This window comes from Gadus macrocephalus, chromosome 16, assembly GCF_031168955.1.
Source record: "Gadus macrocephalus chromosome 16, ASM3116895v1".
Lineage (NCBI taxonomy): Eukaryota > Metazoa > Chordata > Actinopteri > Gadiformes > Gadidae > Gadus > Gadus macrocephalus.
In genome coordinates this window covers 19,179,685-19,195,429 of record NC_082397.1, presented here as the reverse complement: position 1 = coordinate 19,195,429, position 15,745 = coordinate 19,179,685, and the positions used below count along the sequence as shown (strand labels likewise).

General features: G+C 50.7%; 1 protein-coding gene across 13 annotated transcripts in view; it reads left to right on the top strand.

Annotated features, from left to right (window-relative positions):
- Positions 1-15,745, top strand: part of phldb1b (pleckstrin homology-like domain, family B, member 1b) — a 69,531-nt gene that overhangs the window by 23,984 nt on the left and 29,802 nt on the right. For all 13 annotated transcript variants that reach the window (XM_060075477.1, XM_060075476.1, XM_060075480.1 and 10 more), the window contains 2 exons: positions 4,559-4,687; positions 9,743-11,238. In XM_060075477.1, coding sequence (XP_059931460.1) covers positions 4,559-4,687; positions 9,743-11,238 — 1,625 coding nt within the window. The remainder of the gene's footprint in view (positions 1-4,558; positions 4,688-9,742; positions 11,239-15,745) is intronic.

Here is a 15,745-nt window from a genome sequence, read left to right as displayed (position 1 = left end):
GTAGCTCCTCTTTATCGGTTGGGGTTGTAAAACACCACTCTCCCCTAGCAACGGTGGGCCACAGACGTGGGCATGTCTTTGTGTTCAGCGAGGTTCCGTCAGTCACACTCATGGATACTCTTTAAAAAAACAGTCTTTTTCAAGCTATACTTACATTTTCCGTGGTTTGAGAGTCAGCAATGAGAGGTTTTTCTCCATTCCATGACTAATGATAGTTTTGTCATTCTTGTTATTTTCTTAAAAGTGCAAACGCATGCATCTTTCATGCCAAAAAATTACAGAATTACATTCAATAAATAAGCAACTTGCAAATGCATCATATTCATACCCGGGCACTTATTCTAATAACGTTAAGTACAAACGTAAATCGATGGTCGTCACAAGAGGACAGGCTCCAGAGGACAGGCTCTGTTCCACATCCTACGGGCATGTCCTCAATCTTCTGTCCTGGGTCCCCAGGGCAATCAAACTTTAAAAGCAATTGATAGACAGATGAAAACAAATATAGTATCTTCAGTCAGCCTGTCGTTAGAGACCCTGGCTCCATGCTGATGCTAGGGCTTAACTAAAATAGTTTGGTGTTTTCACTACCGTAACATTTAAGGCATTTAGCAGACGCTTTTAACCAAAGCAACCTACACCCACTTATATACAAACACAGACGGCGGAGTCAACCATGCAAGGCGACAGCCAGCTCGTCAGGAGCAGTCAGGCTGAGGCGTCTCGCTCAGGGACACCTCAACACTCTGAGCTAGGAGCTAGCCGGGGATCGAACCGGCAACCTTCCGGCCCATGCCGCCTCACGACGCACTGAAGGAGTTGGGGCTTGAGGAGGAAACAGTAACCCAGGCTAGGGTTTGCTGCGTTATAATCCAATGTCACCTCTGGTTTGACAGGAGAGAAAAACAGAGGGGATCTTCATTGGTCCTTGTCGGACGTGCTTGTCGTCTCAAGCACGTCCCCCTCTCTGGGTGACCGCTGCATATTCACCGCGTGTGTCTTGGCTCAGCAGTGTTTGGGTGATGAAGTGTCGTCCATCTTGGAACCATTCCCAGAGTGCACTTTTCATGATGACACGGAGGAGGCGGCTTAGTGTGAGCTGCTGGGTGACTTCTGCAGAGTGCTGAGTCTCCTCCAACCCACACACCTTCGAATCAATTTAGCTCATTGACCAGGGATTTACTGATGAACACACACACACACGCACACACGCACACACACACACACACACACACACACACACACACACACACACACACACACACACACACACACACACACACACACACACACACACACACACACACACACACACACACACACACAAAAGTGCCTCTCTCTTTTTTGCCCAACCTTTGTGGAAATGTCTCTAAAGCTCAACATTTTTGAATGAATTCAGTCCAACATGTTGGAGCAGGGTTATGATGGTTTAATGGTGAAGAAATGCCACATAAACACATCCTGTGTTGTACACTCTAGCTTTCGTACAGAATGACATTTATTTTTCAAATCTAATCATATGTATTTATTTGTTTCATCATGTCCATGTTTCTAGGCCCATACAGGAAGAATTGCATGAAGGATTGCATGATTATTTGACCTTAACCAGTGAACACGCATCAGACTGTAAGCAGAACAGTGACTGTAACCTTTCTCCCCGTCGCTTGTTTCTAAATCAAACAGTGCATGTGTAGACATGGCTGGGCGTGATGACTACTGATGATCAGTCTCCTGTGATTCCCTCCACTTCCAGCCTCATGATGATACGTGGTAGGGGCCTCAGTGTTAGGGTTGGGGTTGTCATCGGGGCCCTCAGGGTAGGGGCCTCAATGTTAGGGTTAGAGGGTTGTCATCGGGTCCCCAGGGTAGGAGCCTCAGTGTTGGGGTTAGAGGGTTGTCATCGGGCCCTCAGGGTAGGGGCCTCAGTGTTGGGGTTAGAGGGTTGTCATTGGGGCCCTCAGGGTAGGGGCCTCAGTGTTAGGGTTAGAGGGTTGTCACCGGGCCCTCAGGGTAGGAGCCTGAGCCTCAGTGTTAGGGTTGGGGTTAGAGGGTTGTCATTGTGTCATTGTTCGAGGACCAAGCCTCCCCTCAGGACTCCAGATAATGAATCCATTTCTTTGGTTAATCGAGGACATTTCAAGACGGGGTTAGAGCATGCTGGTATCCAAACCGACCAATAGGATACTGGCTTGTGTTCTGGACTCATGCTTCCATTAAGATTCTGTAGGACCACTTTCAGACCTGAGGGAACAGGGTACATAAGAACACACTCTTGGTGGGAAATGATGTGTGTGTGTGTGTGTGTGTGTGTGTGTGTGTGTGTGTGTGTGTGTGTGTGTGTGTGTGTGTGTGTGTGTGTGTGTGTGTGTGTGTGTGTGTGTGTGTGTGTGTGTGTGTGTGTGTGTGTGTGTGTGTGTTCATAGTTTCCAGGGTTCTGTGTGGACATGTGCACCTTTTGTGTGGTCACATCAATATTGTGTGTGGGTGTTTGTGAGTCTGTGTGTGCGTGAGCCGGCAGGAGCCGGCGAGCGAGTGCTCTTGATTTGTTTTGCTGACTCACCCTCATGTACTGATCCCTGATGGCCTCTCTCTCCTGTCAGTGATCACACACACACACACACACACACACACACACACACACACACACACACACACACACACACACACACACACACACACACACACACACACACACACACACACACACACACACACACACACACACACACTCGGTGGGACCTATGGGGGGGGGGGGGGGGGGGGGGGGGGAACAACCCCGAGCCGTCTGCCCTGCTGAGACAACAGCACGATAGAAGTGTCTTTCCACATTAGCATCAGAGCCAGTGATCCTCTGTGCGCGGGGTTTCCTCCCGCTGAGCTGGAGCTCAGGGGACCCATGGAGGAAGGGTGACCGCATGAAGGCAGGTCCACTCCGCAGATCCATGGGTATTCATGTATGTTGTGAATGCATGATTGCTGTTTTGATCCTCGGAGGGAGACATTTGGAGGTTACTGGTGGTGCAACACTGATTTCATTAATAACCTAAGAATTCTTCACTAACATCATACAAAATAATTGATTAAATGATCAATATCTGTAGAGATAGATAGTAAAGAATATCTGTAAAGATAGGTGCCAAGCTAGAATGAACTGAATTCCCTGTGAGTCTGCCTTGTTGATTCATCTAACCTCAGGCTATGGATATTTCAATGGCTGTTTGTATTTGTTTTGTATGATGTGTGTTAATCAGAGAATCATGTTAGAGAGAGAGAGAGAGAGAGAGAGAGAGAGAGAGAGAGAGAGAGAGAGAGAGAGAGAGAGAGAGAGAGAGAGAGAGAGAGAGAGAGAGAGAGAGAGAGAGAGAGAGAGAGAGAGAGAGAGAGAGAGAGAGAGAGAGAGAGAGAGAGGAGAGAGAGAGAGAGAGAGAGAGAGAGAGAGAGAGAGAGAGAGAGAGAGAGAGAGAGAGAGAGAGAGACTATATGTCATGTCGTTGATGATGTGGCCCTCCCAGCGACAGCTCCAACAGTCAGCTGTTCTCAAACCTGCCCGTCATCATCATCTTGACTGCTGTACTTCAAGACATCATTGAGATACTTTTCCAGATTCCAATATCACAGCAGATTTTCTTTGTTCTTGAAGAACTGTTGTTCCTCATGTCAGGGCCTTTTGAGGTGAGCAGGTGTGCTTTTCCAAAGCATCTGATGCCTTAATTTTGGAAATGAAAGCGCAGCTGATATTTGTTGCTTCACGGGTTGAAATACAACTTGACAATCTTTGATTGACAAGTTTCCGCTTTGCTTTTTGTTTTGTTGTGTCGTGATGACTGACATCCCTTTGAGTGGGTTATCTTGAGGATGATCATAGCTGGAATACAAAGGCTCAGCGGTCTGCCAGCCCAAGCTACCCCTCTGTACAGGAACAGGGACTGGAGAACACTGCTCATGTCACTGAGTGGCATTGGGCCTGTATTGCAGCGAGAGTAGAGCTATATCTCCTTTGCCTTTGTTGTCCACATTCTGCCTAGAGGTGGGCATTGTTAGGGGGACTAGCAAAAAACTGACCGTACAGACATAACTGACCTGCCGCTGGCTAGCTTAAAAACACAGGCCTGACCAGAGGGATCTGGATGTGCACTGGCATTCCACAAGTTGTGCTTAGTTGCAGTTCCATTGACAGCCACTATTTTGTAGAGCCGCAATAATATCAAATTATGCTTTTTGAACCACCACAACACAATTGTAATACTGTGCTAACATTGAATGAACTTTTAGAAATTTTATTAGCAATGTGTTTATGATAGATCTGCTTTTAAAGATTTGAATATCAGGACGAGCAGAAAACTGGCCAAATGGGGTTCTACAGTGGTTCTGTACCAATGGGATGTGATGAGTACTTCCTGGTACTGTACCAATGGGATGTGATGAGTACTTCCTGGTTCTGTACGTGATGAGTACTTCCTGGTACTGTACCAATGGGATGTGATGAGTACTTCCTGGTTCTGTACCAATGAGTAATACCAGCTCCATCCTAACCCCCCCTATCCGCGGTCTCTTCCAGGCTGTATGCTGTGTTTCGGCCAATCGTGCTTCTTCCGTTTCAACCACCCCCAGGAGGCCTACAGGATGAAGAGCATGATGCCCCAGGGGGGAAAAGGAGTCTCCACGCAGGACTACCAGCTGCACACAGGTACACCCTCCCTTCACTGGCCCTAAGGCAGCATGCAGGTCCACACTCACCCCCCTCAGAAATGAAATGAGCCAGATTGGTCAAGATCTAAATGGTCTCCTACAGAGGCTGCCACAGTCGACTCCAAACAAATATTCTCACGGCCCGTTTTCCTCACTACAGCTGACCGATAACTCTGCCGTTCTCACACATTACACTCAATGATAGATCTTATCTTACCTTCAGCCCCTTGTGAGTCTCCTGGTAGATAGGGATATATGGGAGTGGTCACAGTTGGTTGCGTTGGCGTCAGCATAGGAAGGCGACGCCCAGCCATTAGCGGTGTGACCAATCACGTCTCAACCATGTGGAATTCAAGTGCTATCTCATCTAATGACATTTTTTTTGAATACTTTAGGTTTTGAGAAATACTTGAAAATTCTGTATAAGTAACCTGTACTAAAAGACCTAAAGGACCTAAATGACCTACTTTTCAATTTTAATTAAATCATTCTTTGTGCCTTTAGGTTTCAATTCTGCTGAATACCTTCATTAAAGTAACAGAACTTCTATTAGGCTTTTTCTGGACTCTTTCAACCTCTGCCAACTATGAAATCAATCATTTTTAGTTGAGGCCCCAATTTCCAGGCAACTGGAAATTGACAAGCTCTTCATCCAGTTTTATCTTTTAAAAGCTGAGCTGCACATGGATGCAGCTCTGCTTCTAGCTTAACTTGTGATCCGTCGGTTCCCAGCTCTGAGTACATGACTGCTGGGATGAAACGGACTGAAAATACATTTATGGAGTCAGCCATTCTGAAAAGCATACATTGTGCAATACAAGGAACAGAGGGTGTTTGTTTCAGAGGTAGTCAAAGGCCCAAAGGTCCACCAGCCCTCCCTGCTAGACCCTCCCTCCGACGGTTAAATTAAGGGCTTAGAGGGTTCATAGGTCTGCAGCGGAAACGGTTAGGCAGGGCGTCTTTCTACAGGTGTGTGTGTGTGTGTGTGTGTGTGTGTGTGTGTGTGTGTGTGTGTGTGTGTGTGTGTGTGTGTGTGTGTGTGTGTGTGTGTGTGTGTGTGTGTGTGTGTGTGTTTGTGTGTGTATGTTTGTGTGGGTCTGTGTGACCAGGCTCTGGGTAGCACCAGAAGCCAGCCAGGCTGTGGGATGATAACATAATTTCAAGTGTGTGTGTGTGTGTGTGTGTGTGTGTGTGTGTGTGTGTGTGTGTGTGTGTGTGTGTGTGTGTGTGTGTGTGTGTGTGTGTGTGTGTGTGTGTGTGTGTGTGTGTGTGTGTGTGTGTGTGGAAGCATCTCCAAGCCTTATACTAGTACCAATACTGCTACTGCTCGAACCTTCTGTTGCTGTTGTGTCCTGTTGATGTCGGGGGCGTCAGTACAGCACATGTCCTTATTGGGTGCCGTGCACTGACTTCCTTAGTAATTACTGCTCTCTTTGTTGTTTAGAAACTCACCATTTCCCTCAATTATGCATTCTTGGGATGAGTTTGGAAACGCCCTGTTCCACTCCAACGCTATCTAGAGCTCCGGTCAGCAGGCCAGAGGAATCTCCGTCTGACAGGGCTACAGCTCCTGGCTGTGTACTGTTATGGTTGAGAACTTGGATGAAACATCAATACAATTGATCCCAGAACCCCCTACTGATGGCCCAGCGCGGTGCCTGCGGTGTGACAGGCAGAAGACTCTCTTCCCCGGCTCATTGAGCTCCACCTCCCACAGATCAGACCTGTGACCTGGGCTACTTGTTAGCACGGATGGCAGACAGCTCTGTTGGCGTAAGGCCACTGCTTTAGCCCCACTAGGGGCTTCAAATAAACACTGGCAGGGTGTCGTATGTAGACAGTGGCTATTTATAACGCCCTGCGTCCTCTCGCTATCTACCATCTTCCACTGGCCACAGCGCCTCCTCCCTGTACCCTCTGCTCTGTGGACCATGAAGCTGCTTCGTGGTCGCTGTACGACCTCCCCATATCTACCTCCAGCCTGCTGGAGATGGGCACAAAGGAATGGCTAGGCTATCACACCATTGTTTGTTTGTGAAAAAGTGACTCTTTAACAGAGAATGTAGACGCCTACAGCACCAGGAAGTGGAGGAAATGTAATAAACAGATAAATTAAATCACACGGGATATCAAGTTGTCATTAAAATGTCTCTTGATTTCTAATATTTTGATTAAAAGTGTACTGAAAAAGCTGCTAAGTACAGTTTTATTGAGATTGTATCTGTGTTATAATCCAATTACAAGCTAATTACCATTACGTTTAAATTCAGTAGAATCTATTGCAGTCATGGATGTTACCTCACTTAATGTTTTCTTTAAAAAAAAAATAGATTTTAGAATATGGATTTCATTGATTTATTCCCCTTAGAGGGCAATATATATTTTTTCAAATACCAAATAAATCTTTGCTAGATGGTGTGTTGTTGCTTTAAGGGAGTCAGCAGCACTGGCCCTTTAAGACCGCGGGGCGCCCACCGGGGAGGAGGGAGGGAAGAAGGGGAGGAGAGGAGAGGAGAGGGGAGGGATCTGGAGGCGCTGACGTCCACCGTGGAGGAGGGAGAGGAAGGGGAGGGAAGGGAAGGAGAGGGGAGTGATCTGGAAGCTTTGGCGGCGCTGGGCTCAAGAAACGTACCGGCTGAACACCACTTCTTAGAGGTCTGGTCTCCCTCAGCGCAGAGCCTACAGATTCGGCCACAGTAGGTTCCCATTAAAACCCAGTAAATTCAAGTGTAAAATGTGCGGGTTTCACTCCCATGTCATAGCAGGTGTACCACAACGGAATTGACCGGGTAGCTCTGTTATTCCTTCATGTGGGTAGCCTGTCGTTACCGCCGTGTACCTGAGACCAGCGGCACCCTTTGCGATGACATCATCGAATCCGCGGTCCGTGCTGTGACTGTCCGTCTGTAGGACCACGGGGCCTAGCCCCCCGACAGGACCTAGCCCCTCGGACGGACCTAGCCCCCCGACAGGACCTAGCCTCCCGACAGGACCTAGCCTTCTTATAGGACCTAGCCCCCCGATAGGATCTAGCCCCCCCGACAGGACCTAGCCCCCCGATAGGACCTAGTATCCCGATAGGACCCGGGTAACTGCTAAACCCAGGACGGATCGCTATCTTGTGTCATTTCCGTTTAGGCATATTGCTTCCTCTCGCTGTCAGTCTGTGTGCCCTGCAGGCTCCGATATGATGAGATATGATGAGAGGAGCAGAGCTTGGCGTAAACAATCCCGTTCCTGGTGAAACAGGCACCGGGCTTTACATGTCTTACGCTTACGCGTCTGCTTCTAAACACGTTGGACTTCTTGAATCACACACAACACATTTCATCCCTTTTTATTGACAAAATACTAATTTTTATCTTGTTGCGTTATTACCTAGAATGGTTCTCACCTATACTATCATATCAGTCTCGTGTTTGAGTCCCAGCTCTCAGGTCTTGGCTCTGTGTGTTCTTCTGATTGCAGCCTGTTGTAAAAGCTTGCGTTCAGAGGTAAACAGGGTTTGGGTCCTGTGCCCCGAAGCCTTCTGGCTGATGGTCCCACGCGGCCCTGCTTCAATTTTTTAATCTGCTTTGTTGACATTAGAGAGAGCTTGTTAAGATTAGATTACCCAGTTTGCGTCCTGCACTCTCGGGACACACAGTAATTGGGTTAGGCGGCACATTTTCTCCTGATGCTTGTCTACCTCTATCTTTTCATCTCCTTATCTCCTCTGTCCTTCCCCTTAGTTTGCCTGCCCCAAATTCTTTGCACTTATTTTTTATATCCATTGCAAGCAAAACTGAGGTTCTTAAACTGCTGGACTTCCCCCTGTATAGTTCTCTGTAAATGACTTGCCTATCCAAGAGTTTATAATGCAACTATTATCAGACCAGTTGGCTTTACAGTTGGTTATAGTGGCACTGTGTCAACAGAACGCCCCCCTTTGGCTGTCGGGACACTTCAAAATGTTTTAAGAAACATCCATACCCCTGTCAGCTAAGACTGCCATAATATTTTATTGATCCATTATGTTACTGCGGTTACACACACACACACACACACACACACACACACACACACACACACACACACACACACACACACACACACACACACACACACACACACACACCATCTGTTTTCAAATGTATTAAAATGACGAGGGCCAAAAGAAAAATGTCATCGTCTTCACGATTTAGGGCTGTCCCTGTTCCTGCTTTCAGCTCAACTGGACACCTTTCAATGCAAGAGTTTGCTTGGGCCGTACTTTTTCAGCCATATCAGTAATGCGCCTTTTCTAAAGTTCTATTAGACAATTTAGAATATTACACAGCCTACTCTTTAGCTACTGCCATCATCAATTTGGATGTTAAAAAGCAACATAGCTAGTTAGCTAGCGGTTTCCGCCCCCCGCTTCTTCTGGTCACATGAAGGGGTGAGGGGGATGAAGGGGTGAGGGGGATGAAGGGGTGAGGGGGATGAAGGGGTGAGGGGGATGAAGGGGTGAGGGGGATGAAGGGGTGAGGGCGGCAGAACTGTGAATTTTGTGTGTTAGGGTTAGACCGTTCCATTTAATTTCAGAGGGGGACTTTACCAAGTGTTTTTAAATAAATGTTATATAATATATATTACAGTGTTTTCCCCAGCCCTGTATGGTTAAGGCGGCCACCTTAACAACAATAGGACCCCGTCATGGCCCATAGGCTGTTCACAACTATCGTCGTGTCATAAAGCATTTTCAATGGAATTGAAATGGTGGCAATCAGTTGCCCCCCCCCCCCCCCCCCCCTGCTCCTTGACCACCTTGCTTAAGACATTTTCTGGGGGAAGTCTGTATTATATATATATTATATATATATTATATGTTATTGAATTGCATACCCACACAATATAATCACTTTCCTGATTATCAAGAACAACGATATTTTTGTCAATGCGGTCCAGAGCTGCCAATGACACCACTTCAGTCTAATCGCTTGTAGATAACTGTAGCTAACTGTAACTACCTGGAGCTAATTCACTGGAGCTAACTCACTGGAGCTAACTGTATCTCTCTCTACCCCACCAGACACAGAGAGCCTGGTCAATGGGAACCACCAGCCAGGTCCCACCTATCCCCCCCCAGCTCCCAGCGAGAGAGAGCAGTCTGAACACGGTGCCATCGTCAGCTCCATCGAGAAGGACCTGCAGGACATCATGGACTCCCTGGTGATGGACGACCCGCCGGCCCCCTCGTCCTCGGGGGCCCGGGGGCCCCCCGAGACGGGGCGTTCCATCGCCCACTCCCCCCTCTCGCCCCTGCTCAACGGAGGCGGGGGCTACCTGCTCTCCCCGCCCACCAGCCCCGGGGCCATGTCGGTGGGCTCCAGCTACGAGAACAACTCTCCGCCCTTCTCCCCTCTGTCCTCGCCCTCGGCGGCCAGCAGCGGCAGCTTCACCAGCCCGTCTCCCAGTGGGGGGCGCCAGCAGGTCCAGAGTTCCACCTCTCTGCCCCCAGTGCCTGTACGCTCCTCCAGCTACAACCACAGCCCCCAGGCTGCACCGCAGCCCAGGACCGGACTGCCTAGTTACAGTAGCGGTGGCAGTGTGGCGGGGCAGAAAGTTCAGGAAAGCCCCAGGCTTCAAAGGAAGGCCCTGCTGGACGCCCCTCCAAGCCCCAAGCTCGGACGCAGAAGTGCCGGCCAAGACGGCCACGAAAGCCCCCGACAGATCCGCCTGCTGTCCTCCACCGAGTCTCTCACCGGCCACAACGTTGTGCCAGGCAGCCCCCGGCACACGCCCAAGTTCCCCACCTGCTCCTCCCCGTCCCCCACCAGCCCCCGGACCAAGGTGGGCATGGGGCTCCAGGAGCGTCCCTCCAGCCCCACCAGGCACCTGAACTCACAGCCACTGAGGGCCTTCCAGCCCCCCCTGGACCCCATCATCCACATCATCCAGGGCTCCCCGGGGCTCCAGCCACTTCCACAGAGCCCCCGCTCGCTGCAGCCTCTGGAGAGCCCCCGAATGGCCCGGAGGAACGCCGAGCTGAACGGAGGAACCTGTGGGAGCAGTCTTCGAGAGCTGCCCCCGCTCAGTCCCTCCATGGCACGCAGGGGCTTCCCTGTGCTCCCTGGGGCCCTACCGGGCACCCCCTCCGGCCTGAGGACTCCCGACAGCCCCTCGGCTCTAGGGCAGCTGGTACCCGGCAGCCCCCGGCTCCGGCACAAGACGGCGTCCACCTCAGACGATCCGTTTGGAGGCCGGGGGTTCCGGACCCGCAGCCCGTCGCCCACCTCCGTGTCGCCGGCGGACGGGTTCTCCGGCGGCGGGGGGAGTCTCGGGTCGAGGAAGGCCAGCTTCGGGAGCTCCCTGACCCCCGCCTACAGCCTGGGCTCCCTGCCCGGCTCCTCCCCGGTCGCCAGCCCCCGCAGCCACAGGAAGAGGTCTGGCGGCGGGAGACCCCACCCGGGCATGAGGGAGCGGAAGAACAGCATCTCGGAGATCAGCGACAACGAAGATGAGCTGCTGGACTACCATCGGCGGCAGCGAGAGGAGCGGCTACGCGAGCAGGAGATGGAGAAACTGGTGAGTGTTCTTCAGCTCTTCAACCGTGTACCGTGTCCTGTGCAACGCTGCCAGGGAGTCTCCGTGGCAACGGATGATAACTGCGTATTGGTTTGACCCTGTCTCAGGGTTCAACTGATCCACAGTCATTGCCTCTTATGTGATCAAATCTAATTTGGAGGATTGAAAAGAAAGTAAAAAGAAGAATTTGTCAGCCCTAGGGCGTAGCACTGCAGGTGGAACGGGGCACTATTCCCATTGTTATGTTTTGATCGATGCTTTGTGTTCTTTTGTGTTTGCAAAATAAACCCACTGCAGCTGCAAACTGCAGAAGCAGCATAGCTAACTATTCATTCCCACTGTTTCCCACCCTCTGCAGTAATAGTTGTGATAGTTGCATACAGGGGGCGCTGTGGCACTTGTTTCTCAGCCACTGCATGCGTATTCATCTATTTTTTTTTTTTTTCATATGAGGTGTTCAGTGAAAAATCTTAAAGATACTTTAGTCTCCACCTAAATTTAAAGGTTGGAAATCAATGAGAGCTGTTAGGTTATGGAAACTCCTTGGCTTGAGCGGATGAAGCTTTCAGAAGTTTAAGTGTTTTTCTGCAGTGGCCACTGGCCAGTCTACACACCTTCCCAGACACTTTTTACAGTTGACTCATGCTGGCTTTGTTTGTGTTAATAGGCAATTAGGTGCTTACACATCCCTGCCTCAGGGCTGCAATTTTGGTTTTGACTGAGTCTCATGGTTCTCACACACTTGGATCTATAGCAATGATGAGTAGTCAAACAAATACATGAGCACCATGAGGATCAAAATGTCTTGCAACATCTGTAAGATGCCCTTTACAGGTCCAGGTATAGAACCTGCTGGCTAGGCCGGCCCACAGGTGTGGTAGTGCAGTGTGCTGGGCTTCTAACAAACCGACTCGTATCTCCTCCACCACGCCGGGTGTGGCACCACTGCCTGTCATTAGTCACAGACCAATCCCTGTTGTAATATCTTCCTCTTTTCTTTTGGTGCACTGAGGCAACAAAATTGGCAATAATAAACGCCCAAGACTTATTGTGACAATTAAAAATACTAAATGATAACAAACTTGGAGCAGCCTGTTTCCATGGAATCTACAAACTTGGGTTTCCATGGGTAAGGAATCTATTTAGCAATAACTCAAATTATATGTGACCATACATAGTGGAATGAGATACAGATGGCACACTGTTTGGATACAATATTGTTGTGATATTTTAATCTGGGTTAATCAACTTTTGATCTTGTTATCATTCCTAAAATAAGGAGCTACATGATTGTTGTGCGTTAAGGGAAATAATAATTTCTGTGTTCAAATTTGCCACTGATTATTTAAAAAAAAAGAAACTGGTTGGGTGAGGCAAATTTACTTCATCTTGAGGACTTTAAAATTGTCTTTTGAAATTAAAGTTGTATTTTGACATTACGTGTCTAGTTTTACATCATGTAATGATTATCTCCCACTGGGAGGGACCGTCTGTTTTCACAACCATGAGACACTTTGGCATGGAGGTCTGGGCGGAATGTAGAGCGCCTGTGTGGAATCTAGCTAGCAAGGCTATATTTACCTTTGTAACGTAAGCCCTGTCCCTGTGAGGACCTGGACAGGTCCCCCAGCCTCCCCCTGTCCCTGGGCCTCTGGTCCCCCAGCCTCCCTCTGTCCCTGTCCCTGTGAGGACCTGGGCCTCTGGTCCCCCGGCCTCCCCCTGTCCCTGGTCCTCTGGTCCCCCGGCCTCCCCCTGTCCCTGTCCCTCTGTTCCCCCAGCCTCCCCCTGTCCCTGGTCCTCTGGTCCCCCAGCCTCCCCCTGTCCCTGGTCCTCTGGTCCCCCAGCCTCCCCCTGTCCCTGTCCCTCTGGTCCCCCGGCCTCCCCCTGTCCCTGTCCCTCTGGTCCCCCGGCCTCCCCCTGTCCCTGTCCCTCTGGTCCCCCGGCCTCCCCCTGTCCCTGGTCCTCTGGTCCCCCAGCCTCCCCCTGTCCCTGGTCCTCTGGTCCCCCAGCCTCCCCCTGTCCCTGTCCCTCTGGTCCCCCGGCCTCCCCCTGTCCCTGGTCCTCTGGTCCCCCATCCTCCCCCTGTCCCTGGTCCTCTGGTCCCCCGGCCTCCCCCTGTCCCTGGTCCTCTGGTCCCCCGGCCTCCCCCTGTCCCTGGTCCTCTGGTCCCCCATCCGCCCCCTGTCCCTGTCCCTCTGGTCCCCCAGCCTCCCCCTGTCCCTGGGCCTTTGAGGACCTTTGCCTCTGCACCACCAGCCTCTGGTCTGCAGGCCATGCTGTTCTGTGTGCTGCTGTGTTTCTGCTTGCCAGGTGTCGCGCTATAGTGCCGATACTGTAGCGGCCCAAAGGAGGAAGCACAGGGATGGTCATCAACTACTTCCAAGATAATTCTGTATGTTTGCACTCATTCATGCATTCAGCTCCTCTGTCATCTCTGTCCTGACGTTATTGGCCAGCAGCGGCGCTTGAGACAGAAGACCTTGCTCAATATACCACTGTGAGTTAGAAGGGAACAGAACCTGCAGTGTTCAGGACCCTCCTGGCCCAAGGGCCCCCTTACTGCCGCCAGCAGCTCGGACCACTCGTCACAACTAGCTTATTGATATGCAGCCATCATGGTCCAGCTCTCTGGCAGCCCCCCCGCACAGGGTCTGGACTCTCACCCTGGTTCAGTGGGACCTCATGACCTCTTGATCTCTCACTCTGTGATAGGTTAATGGGTTCAAATCATCCCTTAAAGCCCCTGCTCACTCTGCTCTCCGTCATGGTATCTGGGTTCACGGTATCTGGGTTCCGTTCATGGTGTCCCCCTGCTGGCCTGGACACTCATGTGTCACTCACACGGAAGTGTATGTGCGGTCCACCTCACGTCCGGGTGACTAGGTCTGGGTCCTGGTGACTAGGTCTGGGTCCTGGTGACTAGGTCTGGGTCCTGGTGACTAGGTCTGGGTCCTGGTGACTAGGTCTGGGTCCCGGTGACCAGGTCCAGCTCGCAGCATCAGCCTGGTCTCTGCAGGTGTTTGCCTGCCGGGGTTCGGGATCAAGAGGATAGTTGGACAAAAGTTAAATCCACCTTTGACTATGACGTGTGTGTGTGTGTGTGTGTGTGTGTGTGTGTGTGTGTGTGTGTGTGTGTGTGTGTGTGTGTGTGTGTGTGTGTGTGTGTGTGTGTGTGTGTGTGTGTGTGTGTGTGTGTGTGTGTGTGTGTGTGTGTGTGTGCTCGCGTGTGGAGGCTCCACTTGTTGGCGAATGGCCCAGCTCTTTTGTGTCTTCTTTCTTTACATCCTCTTTGAAGGTGACTCTGTGCCTGCTGGTGTTTGTCTGTTGAAGATCATCACACAGCCCAGGATAAACAATTGGACTATTTAGTCAAGTTAAGCTTCACAGGCCACTTTCTAAGACCCCCTAACCCTGGCCCCCCAAAACGGTCAGACTCGGGGTGTTATGGATGAAGACTCTTTGGGAAGCAGGAAGAGGGATTCCCCCTTTGGGCATGGGGGGGAGCGGACACAACAGAACTGTTCAGTGCAATGTGTTGTGTCAGTCGAAGACGTAACAATAAACCATCGCTTTCTGTCTTGCCAGGCTGCATTATGTGGGATCACCACAAGAGGGGGCTACCTCCCTACACAGTTCGTAGCGGGGAATCCCCAATGCTCTGTGCAGCAAACCGTGGAACAGACTTACCAGTTCCCATCTTGTTATCCTGATAGGGGGACTAAGACTAATGTATAATACTGTTAGGTGCATCTGGACTCTGGAGTGGCAGCATCAACAGAGGAGATGTGAATAAATTATCAGGCTGGAATCTTCCACCCGATTGAATGCTAAGAGTGGACAGTATATGCGATGATCTGTAAATATACATTTTATAGGCCGCATTGCCTTTCTTGGAACCCACCGCAAAGCACACCCCACATCAGGAAGTCCCCACACCTGCTGGAACCCAGGACTACTCCCCTTTTAGAGCCACACCCCCTTCAGCTCTGTCTTGCCCCCCCCCCCCCCCACCAAAGCATTGACATAGTTGTAAAACACACCTTTCTTTCCAACTGAATCTGGGCCCAGTGGACTTTCACACAAGGAGCCGCAGCCATAAACACACCCCAGTGTCGTTCACACTGCCGGGGCAGCACCTTCTCCTATGGACCATCACCAGGGGCCGAGAGGCTGTGGGCCGGCCCCTTTGATCAGAGCGAGCCCAGCCCGTGGTCAGGACCTGGGGGCCCGGGGTCAGGGCCTGGGGGCCCGGGGTCAGGGCCTGGGGGCCCGCGGTCAGGGCAGGGACCAGGGCCTGGCCAGAGGAAGGCCGGCCGTTCTCAGCAGTTTGGCGTCGCTCATGAAGGTAACTCTACTGGCTGCTTCCACTGCTCTATCCAGAGGGATTCCTGGGACACTCTGCCTTGTTAGGAGGTGCTAAGGCTGCTGCAGGTTGTGTATGTGTATACCTATATCTACCACGTATCTATCACAGTGCGCTGCGCTTTATCACCGGTTGTGACTTTGT